We start from the raw sequence: 14,930 nt of genomic DNA on the forward strand, positions 1-14,930 counted from the left end.
CAATGGAAAATTTGAATACAGTTATTTGTTCTTTCAAAAGTATAAAAATGACTTAAATTCAGGACACATTTGGTAAAAGGAAATGTGCAGAGCAAAGGAGAGTCTCTGGGTGGGGACTGTAAATCTCTGGAGTTTGAGGATCCTTAAAGAGAATGCAGAGTATGCTGACTAGTGTGACAAAGCTTGATATAATGTTTATGATTATCAATGACTATTAATATGCTAACATCAGGGGGATTATGCTATATAAATATATAAAATAGTAATTATAAGCAACTTTGAGAAATGAAAAATCTTTATTTTTTTACAAAAGTTTTCATAAATGCATTTTATATTTCATAGGCATGCTATTATAACAAAGCAACTAAAAATATAATTACAGTTAAGATACTTTTATGCATATTTAAAAGGTAATTTTTAATCTCCTCAATTTTTAAAAATTGAAAGGAGAATAAGCAATTCTTCAAAAAATATCCATTTCCCCGTGCCCCATGCAATTGTTGCAATGACTTAACAAGAAAAATTAATCAATCAAATGAATGTCTAAAAGCCACTGTCACCTCAATAAAACCTTTTCAGTTTGGGACAAGGTTTAGAAATGCTTGTATTCCAGGTATTTATCTATTGCCTCTGGGTTAGGACCATTCATTGTTCTAAGTCAAGAGTTCCTCCTTTAGGGCTTTGTCCTCGCTTAAATGCTAATCCCATTCTTACTGCAGTTAATTGTAGAATCATAGAAAGGACTGTTTGCATACTTGAGAAAAAATTCAGACTATCAGGATTGTTTTCCTTTTCATGTTTATGCTTCCTTAAAATAAAAACAGGCAAGAAAATATAGCAACTTAATTCAACATATGTTATCAATTTTATATATGATTATTCATTCTGTTTTTCCTGAGATATGAAGCAAGTTCGTAAGTAGTCTGTTTTCATGCAAAAAATACATTTTTCCATTGTTTACATTCATTTCATAGTATTTTGTATTCGAAATAACTATATCACCTTTGTGCTTTATGCATTTGGAAAATAAAGAATAATTCATTTTCTTTACTGCAGAAAAAATAAAAGATGACCAGTTCATTGATGGGTAATGCAACCAAATTAAGTGCTGCTTTCAAGTTGCTGAAACATTACCTGACTATAAAAATTGCAATGGAAAGTCCTATTTTTTCTCATGCTAGCAGTTTTACTTAGAATGAAAGTTTGACTTGCACATATGAGGGAAACATGTATGTTTATTTCCTAGACTTGTGAGTTTGTGAGTTCCTAAATGTGGAACCAGGCCTCCACGCCACACCTCAGTTTCTCTCTCGCCTGGAGGGGAATTACAATACAATATAAAGATATCTTTCGTGGCAAAAGGAAAAAAAATTGGTGTGTATCTTATTTTAAAATATACACAGGATTAGTTTGCAAAATGTGAAAATTACTAATTTATATTACTAATTACATTACTAATTTACATTTGAATGAAAAACAGATAAAAGTCCAAACATTTAGGAACATGTTTTCTGTAACTGATCTCTGTTATACCTCTAGATTTATATCAGATCTGATGTCCACTATAAATGTGAACGCCCTAAGTACATAGCCTTTTTCCATATTCGTTAGAGAAATACAAAATTTTTCCCCCAAAATGAAGTTGGGAAATCTGAAGCAAGAGAGAGATTTTTTCTATTAACACATATTGTTTTATTTCTCCTTTATTAAGAAATTCAGCAGACTTAAACAGAGGAATAGATAAATGTACCTACAGTATATTTAGCGCCAACTGTTTACTTTTCTCAGCACATCTGCTGTAACCTATTTATTGGCCCAAGTGTGATACTTTTCACACAGATCAGGAAGGCCAGAAGACACATGAAGATCTTTAAAGTGAGAAAAAGAAGAAATGTTTAAGCTGTCCATAATCAATCATATCTAACTATAGTGAGGTATAAATAGAATCAATATAAGTTTTAAATTATTTGCTTATGTTACATTTGTCCAAAATCCTTTTGGAAACAAAAGACAACTATGAAATTTTGGTTGAGTGGAAAGACAACGGGAAGCGGCTTCATTTTCTTCGGATGTGAAGCGACTACTCGCCTTATTTAAAATAGTATGAATATCTAATTCAGGTAATGATTTTCTCTTTTAATTAGTCACACACATTAAATATAAAAAATTAATGCTATATAGATGTGGCCTTGGACATTTTTAGAATTTGTTTTTTCAGAACTGCCTTTAAAAGTTAATATGCATTGAACTAGCATATATGCTAAAAGTCAGATTTATAAGTAGAGGGTCTGCAGAAAGAATATACCAAAAGAATATGTAAAAATTGGATAAATGCATCAAATGAAGGTGTGATCCACTTTTGCCAAGACTGAAATATAAGTGTATAATCACTGATGCACATTCATCCAGTAGGCCTGTGTGATAATGCATTTTTTTTTTTAAACCAATAGCATTTATTTACAGCTTGGAGTTGCTCCAGCAGAGAGGAACTTCGGGACTGTGAGCACTATCCCCATGTCTGCTTTGCAGAGTCCTGTCTCTACAGAAGATAACACTTGCCTAGGGACGGTTCCTTCTGCAGATGCACAGTCTGTAGCTTGGAACTTAACTGCTGTCCATGCTGGCTTTAATTATATGTGATTGTCGGCACTCAGGTGCAAGAAGTATCTAAACACATAATGCAAGAAAGGAGGTTTCCATGGTTAAGCTTAGAAGCATGTAAAGATTTTATGAATGGAATTATGCCCTATGAGATATTTAGCTATGATGGACTTAAAAAGTCTTCTAGGGGTATTTTGAAGAGGTTCTTCAAAATTAAGTTGTAGAAAACCTATTTTCTTTGGAAATAACATTCCCTCCTCCCCTTGTTCAGGATTATAGCCATACTGGGGTTCCCAGGCCTGGCATGGACATATTGAGAATGGAAGGCCTGAAGAACCCAGCAAGGAACATAGGTACATTAATCGCTACCTATCCTGAGAAATAATTCTGGGTTTCTTTTCCCAAGTCTTCCCCAAAGGTCCATTCATTGTGCCCAACAGACATCTTTTAGAATTCATGTGTAAGAAGTCCATGGATATACACATATTATCCTTGAAGTCGCTGTACATTTTTTTTCTAGATAGTTCCTGAATATTTTAATGAGTTTAATAAATGAGAAAATATATTGAGAGATCTTTGTAAAATGTTATATAAATATAACATTTGTTTCAGGAATATCCGAACTTGCATTTTTCATGAATAAAAGTAAAAATGAGAGGGAAAACTTCTTCACATCAGTAAAAATTGTCATGTATAAAGACTCTGAACTTACGCAGAATGTGCATTATGTCTTGTTTTAGCATGATTCTGTACACATAGTTTTAATTTTTTAAGTCTGATTTAACTGTGATTTTGACAATCAGTTATTGAATGAGGTAGTCCACATTGCCTAGATATTTGCTATATCTGGTTACTATTCCACAAATAATTAAGTACAGTATATCAGTTATGTTTTTCCTTTATGTTTAATAGGAGTTCTGTGAACATTGAGAATATATTACTTTTAGTGGTACACAGTCCTTGAGAAAAGTCTTTTACATTGCCATCTGTGATATTTTTAGCAGCTTGTTACAATATCATTTTAATAAAAATAAAGTGTACTCAGTGATGATAGAGAAAATATTGTTAAAGACCTCTTGGGACAGGAAAAGGCTCAATCATAAGGTCACGTGCTTATTCATTTTCGGCTGCATCATTCTGATTCATTACTTTCAAGAGTAACTATAGTATTGCTACACAGTCCATTATACTGAGAAGAACTTTCCTTGAACTTCACATGGAGATTGAGTAAAGCTCTTCTATTTGTTTTTTGAAGTACTCTCTCAGCTCAGGTCTCTTAGCCTTTAGTGTTGGTGTCAGCAAGCCATTCTGAACTGAGAACATGTCAGAGTGGATGTGAATGGCTTTAACCTAAAAACCAAATGCAGAATACGTCTTTATCAGGAATATAACATAGCATTTATAGCACACACGATAAAAGTAAACAGGCATATAAGAATAGATATATTGATACAGAAACACTATGCTCATTTAAAAGTCAAAATTATGTTAATAAACATTTCAGCCTATTTAACATGTCTGCAAGCCACCTTTTCCCCTTCCTATTTCTTCATTTAGCCAATCAACAGAAATGAACTGGCTGCTTATTCTGTGCCAGGCACTGAGGACGCAGAGAAGAATCATGAGTGCCCTTGCCTACAGGGGGTGCCCACTGGCATCCAGCAGAGCAGACATAGAGCGATTGTCAGCCAGTGTGGTCCACACAGAGTGACAGGTGCTGAATGCAGTTATGGTAGGGGAGAAGGAGGAGCGGGGGGGAAGCCTTCCCAAATTAGGTGAGTGTTAAAGAACGAGTAAGAGTTAACCAGCAAAGGAGGAGAGGTGGGTGGTGGAGGGCATTCTAGGTGAAGGCAACCCCAAGAACAAAGCTATGGCAGTGAGAAAGGAAATCCAAGGGGTTTCTGGTTGTAGTTACATGAAGTAGGAGGGAAATGGGGTCAGGGATGGAGCCAAAGTGGTCGATGTGACCATTGATAGAGGAGCTCCAACTTCAGGCTGGAGTCAGTAGGAAGGCTGTGGAAGTTCTTATCCAGGGCAGTGACATGGCTGAATACACATTTTAGAAAGATCTGTCCAAGAGAAATGTGAAAACTTTTTTTGAGAACATTAAGATAAGAAACAGGAAAACCAATTGGAAGGATCTGGCCAATCCATGGGAGACGAGATAAGGACCTACCTACACTTAGAGCAGTGGCAGAGACAGACACAAGTAAGCAGTTCTAAGAACCATTCAGTAGTAAAGAGGGAGGCAGCCTCCAGGACTCCCGGGTTTCTAATTTGGATGGACACATAGGAGGAACATAAAGTCTTGGGGGAACATGATAAGTCTACATTAAAAAAAAAAAAAAAAGTCCTGCCATGGCTTTTACCACATCTACTGGGAGGAGGCATGGAGGGATCAGGTGTACTGTTTCACACTTCCTATTTCTATGAGACAGATCCTAGGCCCCCTCATGCAAAGTACCTCTACAAAATGCTGAAATGAGAACCAGAGATAGATGAATTAACTAGGAGGGCCTGGGCAGGTTCCTCCCACGTGGGGCTCCATCTGAAAGGGTCACTGACAATCCCACGAGAAGTTTATGATCTGGGTTTGAGTTTAATCTTTGAGTGATACTGCTTCCAAGAAATTGTGTCCTGACTGACAGCTGGGTCTAAATCAAATGATTTTATTGAGATAATAGACCCAAATCATTAAATAGCAAACAGAGTTAGGAATTGCCGCAATAGACTTTTTAGTAACAATTTTTTATTACACTTCTGAAAAATAAAACTCTCACAGACCTGAGGCACAGAGACACAGTGTGACTACAAATACCATTTGCTAAACATTCATGTCATTTGTCCTTACACGCATATTATTCAAAGTCCAAAATGCAATTTTGAAACTGAAACAACAAACCTTTTCTCAGAATCTTCTGGCAGAAAAGCCCAGGTAGCACCAGTAAGAAGTGCCCCAAATCCTAACTACTCCCTAGGTATGTACAGTTGACCCTTGAACAACAACGGGGTTAGGGGAGCAATTGAAAATTCGTGTGTAGGGGCACCCGGGTGGCTCAGTCACTAAGCGTCTGCCTTTGGCTCAGGTCATGATCCCAGGGTCCTGGGATCCAGCGGGGAGCCCGCTTCTCCCTCTCCCACTCCCCCTGCTTGTGTCCCCTCTCTCGCTGTGTCTCTCTCTGTCAAATAAATAAATAAAATCTTAAAAAAAAAAATCGTGTGTAACTTTTGACTCCCCCCTGAACTTACCTACTAATAGCCTGCTATTAACTGGAAGCTTTACCGATAACATAAATAGTTGATTAACACATATTTTGCATGTTATACATATTATATACTGTATTCTTACAATAAAGTAAGCTAGAGAAAAGAAAATGTTAGAAAGAAAATCATAAGGAAAAAAAGAACATCATAAGGAAGAGAAAATACATTTACAGTACTATACTATATTGATTGGAAGAAAAAAAAAGTCATGTCTAAGTGGACTCCTCCATTTCAAACTTGTGTTGTTCAGTGGTCAACTGTCATAGACATTTGGAAAATTAATTCAAAATATACATGTTAAATACACATATACATTCATCTGTTGTTTTGTGTAATTGATATTTATTGAGCAACTCCTTTGTATCAGGTATGTGTCAGGCATTAGGGGTACAAAGAATAACAAGACACAGTCCCTGCCCACCTGGATTTATGATCTAATGAGAGATGCTGCTATATGACCTTGTAGTGACAATATGATATTGCTACTATAGGGACAAGCACAGAGAAGGTCACCTTTCTCAGGCAGAATCAGTTGCTTTGCCAGTACCCACTCCTGACTTTTTCCTTGCTGGGATTCGGTTTGGGGCCAAAATGTTCCATGCCAACCATGACAGTCACCTTCCCTGATTTCCCAGCCACCCCTGCAGCTAGGGGACAGTCATGAGGTCTATTTTTGGCTAGTGAGAAGGGGAAGTTTTTGCCTTCATAATGAAAGGTTCAGACATAGCCATCTCCACCCACTCTCCTTTTTTTCCTTCCTTGAATATGGACAATGTCCAAAGTTGTAGTGGCCACCTTGTGATAAGCCAACATACTAAGAATGGAGAGTGGAAAGACAGGTAGAGGCTAGGCCTTTGAGGACCTGTATATTCCTTGGACTGCCTATCCTTATGTGAGAAAAAACACAAAAACACACCCAAGTGTTTAAGACACTGCGGCTTTTCTGTCAGAGCTGAATGCATTTCTGACAGCACCCACCCAAGGCTTGGGGAGGGTTCGTTGAAGAGAGATGCCCGAGTTGACTCTGAAGGAAAGTCAGCTGTAGCCCAGTGAAAACAGCAAGGGGAAGGAGGAGTGGCTCCTATATGGCCCAAGGAGAGGAGGGTGCTCTAGGGAGAAGTACCACGTGCCAAAGCACATTTGAGACATTCCATGTGTAGGCTGAAGCCTACGGTACAGGTGGAGAAGAAAGCGATGGGGCTGGAGAGATACACCGGGGCCAAGTGATAAAGGATTGATAGGCCAAAGCAGGGAGTTTGGACATGATTCTTTCAACAGCTTTTAAGCGGTGAGAGACAGAACGGCTCTTTGGAAAAACTACTGTGCTAGGGATGGACCGAAGTGAGGTTAAAGTGGAACCTGCAAGACCAGCCAAGAGACAAGACTGAGGGTGACCTGGGCTATGAAAGTTGGCTCTGGAGATAGAAATGGATTTGATTTGGTGGATAGAAAGGATTCAACCTACAATTTGCTTGGGGTTTACGTGGCAGAGAACGAGAGATCATAGGAATAGCTCTAGGCTCCTGCTTGAACAGAAAAACTGAAGGAGGAGGAAGATTCTTTGGAGGAGGGAAGACCAAGTATTTGTGTTAAAGTCTGAAATGCTTCCGAGACAACCAAGTGGTTAATACTGGATATATTCGTATCAGTATGCAGGACAGAGCAGCAGCCTGGGTTTGAGACAGAGGAGCGACTTGGCGAGTAGGAAGGAACTGGAGTGTGGGTTACAAAAGCCAGGAGAACAAGAATGAGCGATCACTCTGTCAGATGCTACTGTCCTATGAGAACTGTCCATAAAATCAGTGGACACAAGCAGGAAATGACTTATTTCAAAAATCAATTTATGTACCACCTCACGCCCATTAGGATGGCTATTACCCCCCCCCCAAAAAAAAACAAAACAGAAAATAACAAGCATTGGTTAGGATGTGGAGGAATTTGAACCCTTGGGCACTGTTGATGGGAATGTAAAATGATGCAGTCACTGTGGAAAACAGCATGGCAGTTCCTCAAAGAATTAAAAATAGAACTACCATAGGACCCAGCAATGGCACTTCTGGGTATATACCCAAAAGAACCGAAAGCAAGATCTGGAAAGGACGCTTGTACATCCATGTTCATAGCAGCATTGTTCACAGTAGCCAAGACATGGAAGCAATCCAAATGTCCACTGACAGACGGATAAGCAAAATGTGGAATATTACTTGTTCTAAAAGGGAAGGAAGTTCTGACACGTGCTATAACATGGATGAAACTTGAGGACGTTAGGCTAAATGAAATAAGCCAGTCACAAAAAGATAAATACAGTATGATTACACTGATATGAAGCACTTAGAGTAATCAAAGTCACAGAGACAGAGAGTAAAATGGTGGTTGCCAGAGGCTGGGGTGGGGGTGGGGGGTGGTTGGGATTTATTGTTTAATGGGGACAGAGTTTCACGTTTGCAAGATGAGAAGAGTTATGGGATGGATGGTGGTGATGACTGCACAACATTACAAATACATCTAATTGTACACTTAAAAATGGTTAAGATGGTAAATTTTATGTTATGTGTATATTACCACAATGAGAAAAAATGGAAAAAAAGTCAGGGTATGCAAATAGTTGCAAAATGTTCAGTAGGTCAGTGATTGTTTTCAAAACCTCTGATGTTAACAGTCTTGTGTCCTGCGGGGTGGGCCTTTTGAGATGGCAAAGAACTCCTTGCTCTGAAAACTCTTCGTTATTCAGATCGAAAACTCATTATACAAAGAAGACTCCTAAAACAGCTATACTTCCAACTTCCTAAAAATCCACAGAGAAAAATTCTAACAAATCCTGGCATAAACCCATGCTTGTAATTTAAAAATGTGAAAGTTTTCAAATGAGCACAGCATTAATAAATCAGATTCACTTTGTCTCTTAGACATTTGTTCAAATGAAAGGTTCACTTTCGCTATAAAAAGGACAGCATTTAAGGATTCGAGTGTGTAGAGCAGAGGGGAGGAGGGAACGTTAGGCTAAAACTAGAGCTGGCATTATAGTTAGCTGCCTCAACTTTACTTCACACACAAAGGATTTCTACTTGGATATCTGATATAAATTGGTGGAAATCTGAGGTTCTTGGCTAAAAAGGGGTATTGTGAAATTTTCAAAACTAGTTAAGTTTCTTGTAAAAAATGTTTTGCTTGAAAACTCCTTCAGTGTTCTTGATATTCAAATAAGCAAGGATATGGTAAGGAATAGGGCTGCCATTTTTTTTGTACCCTCTGGAATATGCTTTTTTTCTTAATTTGTTTTTATTAAACATAAACTATTCCAGGGGACCCAAAAGTCACTGGAAACAGTCCCAAGAGAGACATTTTCAGACACAGCCCACTGAGAAGTAGGGGTTCTGCAGGGGTCACTGCTGGGGGTGCTGCGGCGGTGGAGGCAGGTACAGACGGTGGGGAAGGGATGAGGTTGGGGAGAAGCAGAGGTGTGTGGAGGTGGGGTGGAGGAGGGATGAAGTGACGTGGTCGGGTTGGGGGGTCGGGGGGAGAGAGGCTCTGGTTCCAGCCCCAACCCCACCGGCACAGCCCCGCTCCGATGCCGGGGGCAAGCTCGACTTTTCAGATAAGATGCCATCTAAGCTCTGCTGCTTAAAGAAATTTGGAAATCACCACTTGACAACAAAACTAATTAGCTTAAAGAAAACAGGAACACAATCTGAATCAAACCTAATCTTAGATACTGTGAATTAACTTAGTAACTCATGTTTACGGTCATAAAATGAAAAGCTGAAAACTGACAGTGCTAATTTCCTTAACTTTTTTTTTTCCTAAAGCTCTCTTCTGATAGAAATGGTACCACATAAAAACTTTTGGTAAGGGCAAGTGATCTAGCCAATCTTCTTTTGTAAATGAAATTAGTAATATAATTGTAAAAGGAGAAGCAAATGCCATGATATCATATCTGCTGCCTGGGTTTCAGCTCATCTGAGCTCCTCACAGCCTGTAGAGCACTCAGTGTAACTGGGACAAGAGTGTATGTTCAGTGCAGGGGCTTGGGGTGAGCACCTTTGAAAATCTAGCAGTGACATGCAGTAGTTACCAACGATAAAGTACAGGGAAGATGAATTTCATAGGGAGAGCTATGGAACGCTATTTAGATGCTCGGTAGACTACAGAAGAAAACATAATGATCTTAGGAACAAAGGACTGAACCAACAGGTAGATTTCACAGCGAGCCTAAAGGCTGACTGGGGCATCTGCAGTTCACTGTGGCTCACCACCAAATAGTCTCTGCTTGAGGAGAGGGAGTGGCACTAAATACAGCCTTGTAGGAAGCCAAGGCATATGGAGCCCAGCTCATCAGTCTGACCTACAGCTCTGGGTCTGTTTGAATTCTTCCATGAAAATACCTATACAAACTGCCTGAGTGACTAAAAGTCCGGTCAGTAAATGGGGGGGGAGGGCGGATATGTGTCAAACCAGTTCTTTAACTAATACTGACCTTAACTATGGGTCCCAAATTTCTATTTTTTTTTTTTAGAAGTAAACCAATGTAAAAACCAATTTTCATTTTCTATAATTACATATTTTCTAATAAAACCAAACTGTTGATTTGTGGGGGGAAAAAAAGGAATGAAAATCTTTATTCTCGTGGGTGCCTGGGTGGCTCAGATGGTTAAGCGTCTGCCTTCGGCTCAGGTCATGATTCCAGAGTCCTGGGATCGAGTCCCGCATCGGGCTCCCTGCTCAGTGGGGAGCCTGCTTCTCCCTCTGCCTCTCTCTCTCTCTCTCTCTCTGTCTCATAAATAAATAAATAAATAATAAAAATAAAATCTTTGGGGCGCCTGGGTGGCTCAGCTGGTTAAGCAACTGCTTTCGGCTCAGGTCATGATCCTGGAGTTCCGGGATCGAGTCCCACATCGGGCTCCCTGCTCAGCAGGGAGTCTGCTTCTTCCTCTGACCCTCTTCCCTCTCGTGCTTTCTATCTCTCATTCTCTCTCTCTCAAATAAATAAATAAAATCTTAAAAAAAAAAAAGAAAGAAAATCTTTATTCTCCCTTTAGGCCTAACACAATGTGAGACTCGCTTTTCAATTTGTAATAAGCAAAAAAAATTTTTTTAAGATTTATCCCTTTATTTCAGAGAGAGAGAGAGTGTGCAGGCATGCACACACGCATGAGTGGGGGGGGGGGGAGAAAGGGGGAGAGAATCCCCAACCAGACTCCTGCTGAGCTCAGGGCTTGATCCCAGGACCCTGAGATCATAACTTGGGCCTCTCGATTGACTCAGCCACCCAGGTGCCCCAATAAGCAAAATTTTTGTTAAGGGAGGAAATGGTAAATATTAGCTTCCTTTCTGAAACTACACTCTTGCCGCTGAAAAGTGATTCCATAGGTTTTTTTTTTTTTAGTTTAGAAATACTGTAACATTTAAATATTGTCTTGGATTAAAATACCTAAAAAATTTCAATTTATGCCAACTCATTAAAGCACAAAACTTTTCATAATTCTGAAGAAACATGGTATTTTAAGTTTTCAATGGTATTACTGAATGCAACACATAATGTTGCTTAGAGATAATAAACACAGAGTGAATAATTTAGGACTGAAGAGATAAAGTAAAAACAAAGCCCACTGTAATTAGACAAATGCTCAATTCATTTCTTTTTTTTTTTTCATTTCTGATTTAAAGGCAAATTGGTTAGGTAAGTATTCATTTCCGTGACAGGAAACACAATAACATATTTTAGTGAGAGATTCACATCAGAATTTTAAAAATCTTTTTTTTAAAGATTTTATTTATTTATTTGAGAGAGAGAGAATGAGAGAGAGAGAGAGAGCACATGAGAGGGGGGAGAGTCAGAGGGAGAAGCAGACTCCCCGCTGAGCAGGGAGCCCGACGCGGGACTCCATCCCGGGACTCCAGGATCATGACCTGAGCCGAAGGCAGTCGCTTAACCAACTGAGCCACCCAGGTGCCCAGAATTTTAAAAATCTATCAAGTGTCAAAGGTCACTTGGTATTGTCTATACAAACTAATAAGACACATAAATGCCAAGAAAATGGTTAAATCATGGCTAAGTATGCTCAAAAACTTCCCAGGTGCCTACACATTTTAATTATTGATAGTTATTTTAAATGCTTCCTATCTATTCATTAAAATATATCTTCCAAAAATCTCCATAAATTAATAATGATTGGCCTCATTCTAGGAAATTGTTTCTGGAAATTAAATCACACTAATTTTTTTATCTAGTTCAAATGTTAATTCAGATCAACCCTGCCCAGTGAGCCTGAACTCTTAAAGCTTTTGGTGAATGATTTAAGCCTTAGGCTTGGATATCTATTTGTGTTTGCGTGGTTTTCAAAATAATTAGTGTTAAGCCTTAACTGATGACTCATTTTTGAGGAAAATGAGGACAAGCTGACAATGGACTGTGGATTAACTTAAATAATTCATATTGATCTTTGGAACACAACTGGGAGCACACCTTCCTCAGGCATGAGGCCTGGTTTTTGCTCTCCTGTGCTCAGCTGAGGGCACATACTGCTTGTGGTGAAGGATGCACAGACCAACAAAGAGGAAAATGAGAACAGAGAAAATGAAGAGGTGACACGCTTGGCAATAAAACTCAGGCCTTTGGGATGCCCGCATGACTTCCCCGTATTTGAGGTTACCAAGGTGAGGGCAGATTATTAGAGCAGAAACTGCTTAAGGGGTATGGGAAGATAAGACTACCTCTCCTCTCAGTAAAGGTCTAATTTGAGCCAATGGTTAACACCTGAAACTTTACCAAAGGTCCGCTTTTCAGCGTAATCCTTTTGCTTAGCGTCTATGCCAAGATTCTGTGTCCTGGGGCAGGTCAATGCATCCCGAACCCAGCAGGGGGAGTGCCAGCCTCAGGAATCGCAAGGTAGTGGCAGGCCCTAATCTGCTTAAGCAAAGCACCCAGAACCCCTATAGCTCCCCATTCAGAGGAACACACGGGCCCAGAACAAATGGGTCTTGGACCACCCATTTGTGGTCCCTGCTCTACATCATCATATGATCCACTCACACAGCTCCTCTTAATGGAAGGACAATGAAGTCAGTCCTAAAAGAAATTTAAATAATGATGCCAGAAATGACCTTTCTTTCAGAAAGATAAATATAACTTGCCTGAAGGCCTCTGATTTTATAATTTTTTTTTAAAGATTTTATTTATTTATTTGACAGACACAGCGAGAGCAAGAATACAAGCAGGGGGAGTGGGAGAGGGAGAAGCAGGCTTCCTGCCGAGCAAGGAGCCCGATGCGGGACTCGATCCCAGGACCCTGGGACCATGACCTGAGCCGAAGGCAGACACTTAACGACTGAGCCACCCAGGCGCCCTGATTTTATAATTTTTTAAAATGAAAATTTTATTCATCCAAGCCTTTTTTTGCCGTAGATGCTGACAGATGAGGGTAAAGTAGTGTTTCTCAAACTAGATTAATAGAAAGATCTATTTCAAAAGAAAACAATTCTGAAACTATGTTCAGATTTCATCAGTTTGAAACTTAAGAAGTTAAGGTCTGACTCTGTGGAAGTGGTTTCTAAGTCACAAATACTTGCTATAAGAGTTTTACATTTGAAACTGGTTTAAAAATGTTTTCAGGTTATCATCAAAATGAACATACAAAATTTAAAATTCTCAAAAACCCTGCAGATCCATAACGCTAACACTATATTTGGGAACCCTAGTGGAGAAACACAATTTTATTAAAAATGATTATGTTAAAGACACGCTGGAAAATTTTTTAAAAATCGGAGTGTTTCTATGTCTCCACTTGAAGAATTTTTCTTTTTGAATTTTTGACTGAAGAGGGCGTAAAGGATGTAGGTAAATAGGACCAAGGGTGCTTCTGAACTCAGTCAGAGTAAGAACTTGCAAAGACAGAGTCGGAGAGGAACGCTTGCTGGGTCACCTCCCAACACACCCCCCAACCTCCTCTTTGTGGTAGACACTCTGGGCTAACAGATCACTGACCCCGAGGAGCACAATCTTTCCGATGTCCTAGCAAGTCAGCTTGCCTGCTGTAGCCAAGAAGACAGTCCCCATAAAAATAAAAATAAGAGAGGACTGTGGTCTTGAGTACTGCAGGCAGCCTGGAGACAGGCCAACCCTGCGCACACACGCTCTGCTAGTAACAGCTAGGGTAGTACTTCAAACTTACAAACGTCTGTGATCACAAGGACAACACACACGGTCTCACTCGACATTCAACCCATTTAGCGCAGAATGCAGGCTGCTGCAGAGTCGGCTTGGAAGCCTGCAGGGGTCTGTTAGTGCACAGCCCGTCCGACGGCCGCAGCATGCGGGGGGGGTGGAGAATCTAGGTCAGGGTCACCTTGGGTGAGTGTAATTTTCAGCACTGCATGAAGGGTTGTAACAAGTATGGGGAAGGGAATATTTACCTGTTCAAACGAATGGAGTCCACTCTGTTTTCCTAACCTCACCATATCTTCCAAAATGGCTTTTTTCAGCTCCTAAATGGGACCATAGAGGAAAAATGACAAGGCAAAAACACATTTCAAAATGGAGGTAGAGGAAACAGTGAGTCTTGAGCAAAGTACAACTGGTGGTTGGACCAACCCCCACCCCACCCTCACCTCCACCGCGCTGCCTGGGGCTGACACTCCCAGGCAGCACACATTCACCACCTCTCATGAGGCAAGCGAGTGCCAGGCATGAACAAAGGAGTGACCACGAACAGACTAAGGGACCACTCCATTTTTTAAAGTGGCTCTCTGGTCAGCCCGGTGAGTCCCAGGGACCCCGTCACCCCCAGAAGAGCCCAGGACCCCGAGGGAGTGCTCAGGTCCATGGGTGCTACTGAAAAATGGACCATGTGCCTGGACGAGGTGATGGTGAGCCAGAGCACAGAAAGCTCTTCCACAGGACCCTACACATGCCTGAGTGGCTAAAGCTCTAAGCAGGGAGGTGTTATTTTTTTCTCAACTAACTCCATGACCGCCTAAGTCCAGTATGGACCAAAGCCACCTCACATTTGGAAAGAGCAAGACCAGTGAGTCAGAAGGCCTATACTCACACCTGACACTGCTGTTAACCA

At 40.1% G+C, this 14,930-nt stretch overlaps 1 protein-coding gene across 8 annotated transcripts in view; it reads right to left on the reverse strand.

Annotated features, from left to right (window-relative positions):
• Window positions 1-3,483: 3,483 nt before the first annotated feature.
• The window catches only part of ACSL6 (acyl-CoA synthetase long chain family member 6), a 57,895-nt gene continuing 46,448 nt past the window's right edge, over window positions 3,484-14,930 (reverse strand). For all 8 annotated transcript variants that reach the window (XM_025860986.2, XM_073878633.1, XM_025860987.2 and 5 more), the window contains 2 exons: window positions 14,275-14,346; window positions 3,484-3,951 (listed from right to left, as the gene is read on the reverse strand). In XM_025860986.2, coding sequence (XP_025716771.1) covers window positions 3,814-3,951; window positions 14,275-14,346 — 210 coding nt within the window. In that variant the 3' untranslated portion in view covers window positions 3,484-3,813. The remainder of the gene's footprint in view (window positions 3,952-14,274; window positions 14,347-14,930) is intronic.

This window comes from Callorhinus ursinus, unplaced genomic scaffold (assembly GCF_003265705.2).
Source record: "Callorhinus ursinus isolate GAN/ISIS: 27379988/994484 unplaced genomic scaffold, GSC_fseal_2.0 scaffold30, whole genome shotgun sequence".
Lineage (NCBI taxonomy): Eukaryota > Metazoa > Chordata > Mammalia > Carnivora > Otariidae > Callorhinus > Callorhinus ursinus.